We start from the raw sequence: 9150 nt of genomic DNA, 5'->3' as shown, positions 1-9150 counted from the left end.
TGATGTGGGTTTAGCACAAGTGATTCCATTTTGGTGTTGTCTCTTTATCAACAGAATAAAAGCTGTCCTTCCACCCCATGCTCCCTGTTCTCTATTCTGCCCAACATGAATCTACAGCTTCACAAGTGTTATTCCATCTTCGAGGGAGCTAATAATGAAACAACTTGGTCTAAGCCATCTGGGTCTTAGGAGGGAGTTCTTATGAGGTGAGCATCTTTCCTGCTCTTGACTCCCTTCTTTTCCCCTAGGAGAGTTAGGACCAGACCCTTGACTTCTCTTAGGTGCAGTTCCCTGATTGCCTGGAGAAATTCAGGGGATAATTTCCCTATGAATGATTTCTGTTGAGAACCTTAATCCAACCCACCCTGCTAGCCTCCATATTTTATGCCCAAGTAGAGTCTTGAGGATTCTTCATCATGAGAAAGGGAATGACTTCTAGCCGTGAGGTATTTTTCTCTCACCTGGAAGTCTTGGAGTCACGGCTCTCATGCTGCCGTCGTTCCGTTGCTTATTCTCATCTGGATTGTAAGAAAGAGGTACTAATGGCTAAGTGACCGGCTCCTTGTAACTTGTCTTTAAACTTAGCTTTATGTCAAGATGCATTCCCCATACCTCAACGCTTTCCCATTTCCAACACACTTTGAATTCCATCTAATTTAATTCATAAATGTGTTTTGAGCACAGATTACTAGAGTTCACAAAGATGCATCAGGTAGTACTGTTCTCAAGAGGTTGATAGTGTCTCTAGAACAGGACAGCGGAAAAATAGTTACAATACAAGGTAAAATACAGAGCATAGGAGTGTTCAGGAGGTGAAGAATAGTTGTACTGAAGGGAGGCCATATACCATATTAATTCCACGCATGACATTTGGGGTCAGATAGGCCAAGGTTCACATCCTGGCTCTGTAGCTTATTAGATAATATGGGACTTTGGCTTTAAGAATAGCAACATCCGTTTTTAAGGATTATTTTGAGCTACGTATGTAATATGCATAAGCCGGTACACGGCCTATAGTAAATGGGCAAGAGTGTATGGTAATCACATTAAACACTTGATTCTTTCTAAAAGTTTGCTAAGAAAAGAAAACTTAGGTACGACTGATAGGTGGAACATGAAGTCCTGATATTTACGGACTGAGAGGGGGCCTGAGGAAAGGGAGTTTGAGGATTCGTGGAAGACAGGAAAACTGATGGTGCCGTTGGTGGAGGAGATGAGATTTCGAGCACAAACTGCCAGAGGACTCTCGCCTTCCGTGCCAGGAGAAAAATGGAAAGTGTAACGTACGTGGCAGTGCAGATGGTTCAGTTAAGAAAATAATCACTACAGCAAACTTGAAATTAAAGAACATTCAGAAAAGGAAATGGATTGGGAGTAAGAATCCTACTGAAGAATTGAGGGAAACGATCTAGATTAAGGAAAATTTCTTTAAAGCTTTTTTTTGTTTTTTAACTCCCCAGTCATTTTAAATAGGAGGTCTAAGCCAGCGCCGCACGCCAGGCCCGGACTACCGGACTCCGCCCAGAAGATCCCACTCGCGTCGCCTGGAAGGAAGCCGGACCAGATGCTCCCGCGGAACCCGAGCGCGGCGGCTGCAGCGCCAGCCGGGCCCGTTTTCCAGGAGAACGCCGTGTCGCTTCTCTCGGCGCCCCGGAGCAGGATAAAATCTTGCTTTTCCGGTTCTCTCCCCCGGTTCCTGGTGCTGTATAGCTGCACTCCGCAGACATGTCGGGTTTCAGTCCGGAGCTCATCGACTACCTGGAAGGGAAGATTTCCTTTGAGGAGTTCGAAAGGCGGAGAGAAGAGAGAAAAACCCGCGAGAAGAAAGTGAGGCGATGCTAGGCCAGGATTCTCCTGTCTTGTCGCCCTAATACACCTAGGTGTTGGGGACCCAGAGGGCCCCATTTGTTGTGATGGGGAGGGCCGGAACTCCCAGCAGCTGCTTCCCCTTCTTACCCAAACCCCGGTTCTCACCTCTCATCCTTGTGCTAAGCTTCTCTTTAAAAATTTCCCCCACCAAAAAGCTTGTTTCTGTGGTAACCTCTTCTCTCCCTCTGTCTTTCTCCCCACCCCCCTCCTCCTTCACCCCGTCAGTTTCTGTTTCTAGTCGTAGCTTTGCCGCTAAATTTTTTTCTGAGTGCGGGTGAGCAGCTCACGTCCCTCCTTTACGCGGCAGTTAATTTCTCAACCGAGGGCCAGTTTCTGACACATCTCCCAGTGGTGTGATGTAATCTTCCACAAAACGAATTTTCTTGTCTGATAACAGAATCTTCACTCACATAATTTTTCATACTTTAGAATATCTGAACTTTCCTTATCTTCTAGCTTATATGAAGTCCGAGGGAAAATAAAAATAATCGCACCCTTTGAAATTAACTGGTGGCTTCTTTCCTAATTCATGCAGCTAATCATGATCCATCTCTTTTCATTTAAAAAGTAGGATACAATGTGTAGATTCATGAAATCATCAAGGTATTTTAAATTATTTTTTACAAGTAACTGATGCAGACAGCCATGCGGATGAGATCTAACTCTGAAATGCTTTGACTATTCAAATTTGGATTCCACTTACTGTATGTGTTTGCAGAGCTCAAGTTTTATAGAAAATGAGGGAAATGCTCTATTCCCAACTGGAGAAAACGAAATCTGCATTATTTTTTGGAATCTTTAATTTTCAATCACAGAGTCTTCAGGAAAAAGGAAAGTTATCAGCTGAAGAAAACCCAAATGACTCTGAAGTTCCATCATCATCAGGAATTGACTCCACCAAATCACGAGGCAAAGATGTCAACGAAGGTATGTTAAAATCATTTGCCACCTGTACTAAATATTAAGTACCTAATAATTTAATGAAAAAAATTATTTTTCCATTGCAGTGGTATTTTGTTGTTGATTACCTGGTCTATCAGTAGCATAGTGCATGGTGTATAATAGGTGCTCAATAAATATTTGTGGAGTTATTGAATATGGTGATGGTTACTTTTGTGGGTTATTTTTGTGGAGGAGTGTTTCTTTTTTTTTTAAGATTTATTTATTTAAAGTGAGCATGCACATGCCCTAGTCAGGGGAAGGGGCAGAGGGGGAGGGAGAGAATCCTCAGGCAGACTCCCCACTGAGTGCAGAGCCCCATGCCATGGATCCCAGGACCCTGAAATCATGAACTGAGCCAAAATCAAGAGTCAGTCGCTTAACCAGCTGAGCTGCACAGGTGCCCTGTGGAAAAGTGTTTCAAATTGACATCAGTATTTGGGAGCCTTTTTGGAGTCACTGTTTTTTAAATTGGCTCTTTCAGTTACTAATTACTTCCAGACTGTACTTCCCCAAGTTGTAATGGTTTATACTTCTATACAAAGTGGCTTCCAAACCACTGCTTTAGTTATAGGAGATAAGATAGAAATGCCAGAGTGGAAGTCCTGTTGGCTGCCCAGATGGGTCCTTACACACAGTACAGGTGTCTTGTTATGCTGCCTCATTCTAGGATCCAGTCCTCAGCTCTGCATGTCCAGATACTGGATTTAGTTAGTCCCAAACTAATTAAAGCCATCAGAGTCTAATTGATGAACTAGTATGCAAATTCATTAATTTCTAATGATCGATATACCTTCCTAGTCATCAGAATACTGATAATAGTTCATAGTATCTATTTACCCGTGACAAGTTACATGGGATACTGAACTATCAATTAGAGTAACTTTGTGTATAGTGTCTGATTGAGAACTAAATTGAACTTTCTAATTCTAGGGAGTAGAAGTAGAGGCTTCCCCCTCCCCCACCCCCCGCAAACAGCTCTCTTTATACAGAGAATATATACTAATAGGATAGACAGAAAATAAGCTTTATTCCTGCCTCCTTATGACCAAGGGGAGAAAAAAGGGCAAAAAGGAGAGCAAATTGGGGTTATAGTTTCTTACCTTTTCAGGCAAGTGGGGTGGAAAAGGGGGCTGAAGTTGTTCTAATAACTTGTGGGTCTTTCCTTATCAGCTGAGGGGAGGAATAGCTCTTCCATCATCAGGTCTTTGAGGTATAACAGTAGTAGCAGGCACCACTGGGTGCCTCCCAGTCCTGGTTGACTAAAGCTGCCCCTGAGAAGTGGCCGTCAGGCCCTCCCTTAAAAAAAGGGACTGAGTCTATTCTTGCTCATCAGGAGCAGTCAGGCATACATGTATTAGATTGCCTCAGTTCAAATAATCCCATCAGTCCTTTTAGGATATAAAGCTCCCCATTTCCCGGGAAGGAATCATCCCAGAACTCTGTCAGGACCCTTGGTGAGTGTGAACATATATTCAGAACAAAAGAAGGGTAAGTTTTGAACAAATTTGACAAAGTCTCCTAATTGGAATATATGACCACCAGAATTAATTGTCTTTTTTTTCCTGTACATTATTGAATATCGCTGTTAAATTCTTGCTCTTGAGTACCTTTCCTACACACCATGCAAATAGGGCCTTCTTCTAATCTAATTTTCAGTTCATTATTGCTGATAGAAAAACTACAGTTAATTTTTGTGTATTGACCTTGAATCCAGGAACCTGGCTTAATTCATGTATTCTGGCAGTTTGTACATACATTCTTTTGGATCTTCTATGTACATAATCACATCACATGTGAATAATGACAGTTTTATTTCTTCTTTCCATCTTTATGCCTCTTCTCTTCTACATTATCCAGGACCTCCAGCAAAATGTTGAAAGGAGTGGTGATAGCATCCTCCCTCATCTTATTTCTAATAACTGAATAATTCACCATTAACTGTGTTTGTGGAAAGTTTTTTGTAGATACTGTTTATCAAATTCAAGATATTCCCTTCCATTTCTAGTTGACTAAGAATTTTTATTAGGAATGAGTATTGGATTTTATCAAATGCTTCTCCTTATCAAAATGATCACATGATTTTTTCCCCTTTTTTTCTATTACTGGAATAAATTTTATTGATTGGCAGTGTTATATCTTACACATTTCTCTTTATATTTATTTTGGATATTCAGAATTCTTGAAGATGATTGTTAAGATTTCATGAGAATAATTATTTGTTGCTCAGAATATGTGGGTTTTTAAAAAATTTTGTCCTTCCTTAAACGTATTCACTATCTCATTTATCCAGCATCCTCAATGTGTCTTTCTTCAGGAGAAATGTCAGATGGAGTCAGTAAGTCAGTTCACAAGGTTTTTGCTTCCATGCTTGGAGAGAATGAAGATGATGAGGAGGAAGAGGAAGAAGAGGAGGAGGAGGAGGAAGAAACACCTGAGCAACCCACTGCAGGCGATGTGTTTGTACTAGAGATGGTTCTCAATCGTGAAACCAAGAAAATGATGAAAGTAAATACTTATTTTAGTATTTATAAATGGAATATAAAAATGTGACATAGTAATTGAAAAAGAAATCTTTAAATTATACATATATTTGGAAAGAATTCAAACTGTGAGAAAGGAAAAATGAGACAACTGTTACTGGTTTCTTATGTTTCTTTGTACAGATTTTTGAAAATGCAAAACCTCAATTATGCATGTGTCAAAATATACTATGGTTTTGCTATTAAAAAGTTCATATTATAACTTGACATATTTTTTTAAAGATTTATTTATATACGAGTGTAAGAGCGCATGTGTGTGCTTGGGCAGGGTTGTTGGGGTGGGGGAGTGGGGAGGGAGAGGATCTCAAGCAGACTCCCTGCTGAGCACGGAGCCCCGTGCAGGGCTCCATCTTATGACTGACCCTGAGATCATGACCTGAGCCGAAAGCCAAGAGTCAGACACTTAACGGACTAAGTGCCCCAATATAACATGGTATTTTTTTTAACCAAGTTTATTTTGAGTAGATAAATTTGAAGGAAGGAAGATCTTCATAGGTTATATTATAAGAAGTTTCCTGGCACGTAAATCCATTTGCAGCATCAGGTTCTACGTTTGTTATTATTCTAAATAGTAATTAGTGGTTCCTGATCACTTTGCTTTTTGCTTTCTTCATATATTTTCCTGTGCTTTGAACTTTATACTGTAGGAAGTTTGTTTTTGTTTTTTGTTTTAGTTTTCTGAGGTATTCCTTTTTGGAGAGTATTTTAGAATAATTTCTTTACCGAGATTAATTTTAGACTTTTTCCTGAAATACAGATTTTAATGGTAATGAGTCAGTATTGTAGTCATTTAGTCCTTAGATTCTCAATTTACAATATTGATAAGTTTTAGAGGGAAATTTCATTTTCATTATCTTCTGCATTTATTAATTTGGTTGGAATTGAAATCTAAGATATTACTATATTTTAGCTAAATGTCATTTTTTTTTTCTATGTAGGAGAAAAGGCCTCGAAGTAAACTTCCCAGGGCTCTGAGGGGTCTCATGGGTGAAGCCAACATTCGCTTTGCTCGAGGAGAACGTGAAGAGGCGATATTGATGTGCATGGAAATCATAAGACAAGGTGTTTTTTATGGGGATTATTGAGTATAGCAGTTTAATAGTGTGGCTTTTAAAATAAATGGAGGAGCACTTCACTGTACTATTTGGAAAATATATTCAGAAGCTTGGAGGTGATTGTTACAACAGTGATATGCCACTTTCACATTGAGTAGAAGTCATTACCAAGAAAATGAAAATCTGAATATGGCTTAAAGAAATATTAATATTTATTGAACTCTACCAGGCTTCTTTTCTGTTTCTGTTTGTTTTTAATGTTTCGTTTTGGGGTTTTAGACTTTTATAGCATTAGTCTTTTTTAAATATGGCCAGCACATGTTAAAACCACTTAAAAGTGTTCTTTTTTTTTTTCTTTCACTTTCCAGATTAGTCACAGCTAGATTATTTTAATCTACTTTTTGGTAAAAGACACAGTATAAACTTTAAACTGTAAATCTTGGGCATATGGAAGGATATCTTAAGAAGTGACTTTTTGACTAATCACTTATATTTATTATTTTGGTTTCCTGGTGTGTTGCCAAATAATGCCCTGCATAGTGGCTTGGGTAGTTGTAATACAGGGAACTCTTAATTTATCTTTTCCATATTTTGGCATTTCCTTTTATCTGGGTGAGGGTCCTTTTAGAAGTCTTTTTTTCTTTGTTTTATTTTTTTTATCATGATAAATGTACTCTTTAATCCCCATCTCCAGTTTCCCCATCCCTCCACCCACCTCCCCTGTGGTAACTATCAGTTTGTTCTCTATAGTTAAGAGTCTGTTTCTTGGTTCATTGCTCTCTTTTTTTTCTTTGCTCATTTGTTTTGTTTCTTAAATTGCACATATGAATGAATCATAATGGTATTTGTCTTTCTCTGACTGATTTATTTCACTTAGCATCATACTCTCTTACTCTGTCCGTGTTGTTGGAGATAGCAAGATTTCATTCTTTTTTATGGCTGAATAATATTCCATTCTCTCCCTCTCTCTCTCTCTCTCATACACATCTTCTTTATCCATTCATCTAGCAATGGACACTTAGGTTGCTTCCATAGTTTGGCTATTATAAATAATGCTGCTATAAACATTGCAGTGTTTTTGTATTTTTTGGGTATAGTTCCTGGGTCCAAGGGTAGTTCTATTTTTAATGTTTTGAGGAACCTCCATACTGTCTTCCCTAGTGACTGCACCAGTTTGCATACCCACCAACAGTGCACGAGGGTTCCTTTTTCTCCACATCCTTGCCAACACTTGTTGTTTCTTGTGTTTTTGATTTTATCCATTCTGACAGGTGTGAGGTGATACCTCATTATAGTTTTGCTTTCCATTTCCCTGATTTTGAGTGATGTTGAGCATCTTTTTATATGTCTATGGCCATCTGGATGTCTTCTTTGAAGAAATGTCTATTCATGTCTTCTGGCCATTTTTAAATTGGATTTTTTTTGTGTATTGAGTTGTATCAGTTCTTTATATGTTTTAGATACTATCCCTTTATTGGATATGTCATTTCCAAATATCTTCTCCCTTTCACTAGGTTGCCTTTTAGTTCTGTTGATTGTTTCCTTTGCTGTGCAGAAACTTTTTATTTTGATGTAGTCCCAACAGTTTGTTTTTGCTTTTATTTTCCTTGCCTCAGGAGACATATCCAGGAAAATGTTGTAGCCAGTATCAGAGACATTACTGCCTGTGCTGTCTTCAAGGATTTTTATGGTTTCAGGTCTCACATGTAGGTTTAATCCATCTTCAGTTTATTTTTGTGTATGTTGAAGAAGGTGGTCCAGTTTCATTCTTTTACATGTAGCTGTCCATTTTTCCTAATACCATTTTTTGAAGAGACTTTTTCCCATTATATATTCATTCCTCCTTTGTTGAAGATTAATTGACCTTATAATTCTTGTTTATTTCTAGGTTTTCTGTTCTAGTCTATTGATCTATGTGTCTATTTTAATGGCACTACCACACTGTTTTAATTACTCCTGCTTTGAGTATAACTTGAAATCTGGAATTGTGATACCTCCAGTTTTACTTTTCTTTTTCAAGATTACTTTGGCTATTTAGGGTCTTTAGTGGTTCCATACAAATTTTAGGATTGTTTGTTCTAGTTCTATGAAAAATGCTATTGCTATTTTGATAGGGTTTGCATTAAATCTGTAGATTGCTTTGGGTAAGATAGACATTTTTTAAAAAGATTTTATTTATTTGAGAGAGAGAGAGAGAGAGAACGAGCAGGTGGGAGGAGCAGAAGGAGAAGGAGAAGCAGACTCCCTGCTGAGCAGGGAGCCCAATGCCAGACTCCATCCCGGGACCCTGGGATCATGACCCAGGCTGAAGGCAGATGCTTGACTGACTAAGCCACCCAGACACCCGGGTAGCACAGACATTTTAACAATATTTGTTCTTCCAATCCATTGAGCATGAAATGTCTTTTCATTTCTTTGCAATGTCTTGAATTTCTTTCATCTGTGTTTTATAGTTTTCACAATACAGGTCTTTCATCTCTTTGGTTAAGTTTATTCCTAAATATTTTATTGTTTTTGGTGTGATTGTAAATGGGATTTTTTTTGTTTTCTTCCTTTTTTTTTTTTTTTTTAAAGTAAGCTCTACACCCAGCATCAGGCTTGAACTCATGACTCTGAGATCTGCAGCCACGTGCTTTACCGACTAAGCCAGCCATGTGCCCCTGGGATGGTTTTCTTAATTTCACTTTCTGCTGCTTCATTAGTAGTGTATAGGAATGTGACAGATTGCTGTGTATCGATTTTGT

General features: G+C 38.6%; 1 protein-coding gene across 6 annotated transcripts in view; it reads left to right on the top strand.

Moving 5' to 3' along the window:
• The first annotated feature begins 1643 nt into the window (after positions 1-1643).
• The window catches only part of GTF3C3 (general transcription factor IIIC subunit 3), a 74095-nt gene continuing 66588 nt past the window's right edge, over positions 1644-9150 (top strand). For all 6 annotated transcript variants that reach the window (XM_087862261.1, XM_087862249.1, XM_087862252.1 and 3 more), the window contains exons 1-4: positions 1644-1827; positions 2685-2796; positions 5126-5316; positions 6290-6413. In XM_087862261.1, coding sequence (XP_087718387.1) covers positions 1726-1827; positions 2685-2796; positions 5126-5316; positions 6290-6413 — 529 coding nt within the window. In that variant the 5' untranslated portion in view covers positions 1644-1725. The remainder of the gene's footprint in view (positions 1828-2684; positions 2797-5125; positions 5317-6289; positions 6414-9150) is intronic.

The sequence above is a fragment of the Ursus americanus genome, chromosome 1 (genome assembly GCF_024610735.1).
Source record: "Ursus americanus isolate L20-20 chromosome 1, mUrsAme1.1.p, whole genome shotgun sequence".
Lineage (NCBI taxonomy): Eukaryota > Metazoa > Chordata > Mammalia > Carnivora > Ursidae > Ursus > Ursus americanus.
This window is presented reverse-complemented; position numbering and strand designations above follow the sequence as displayed.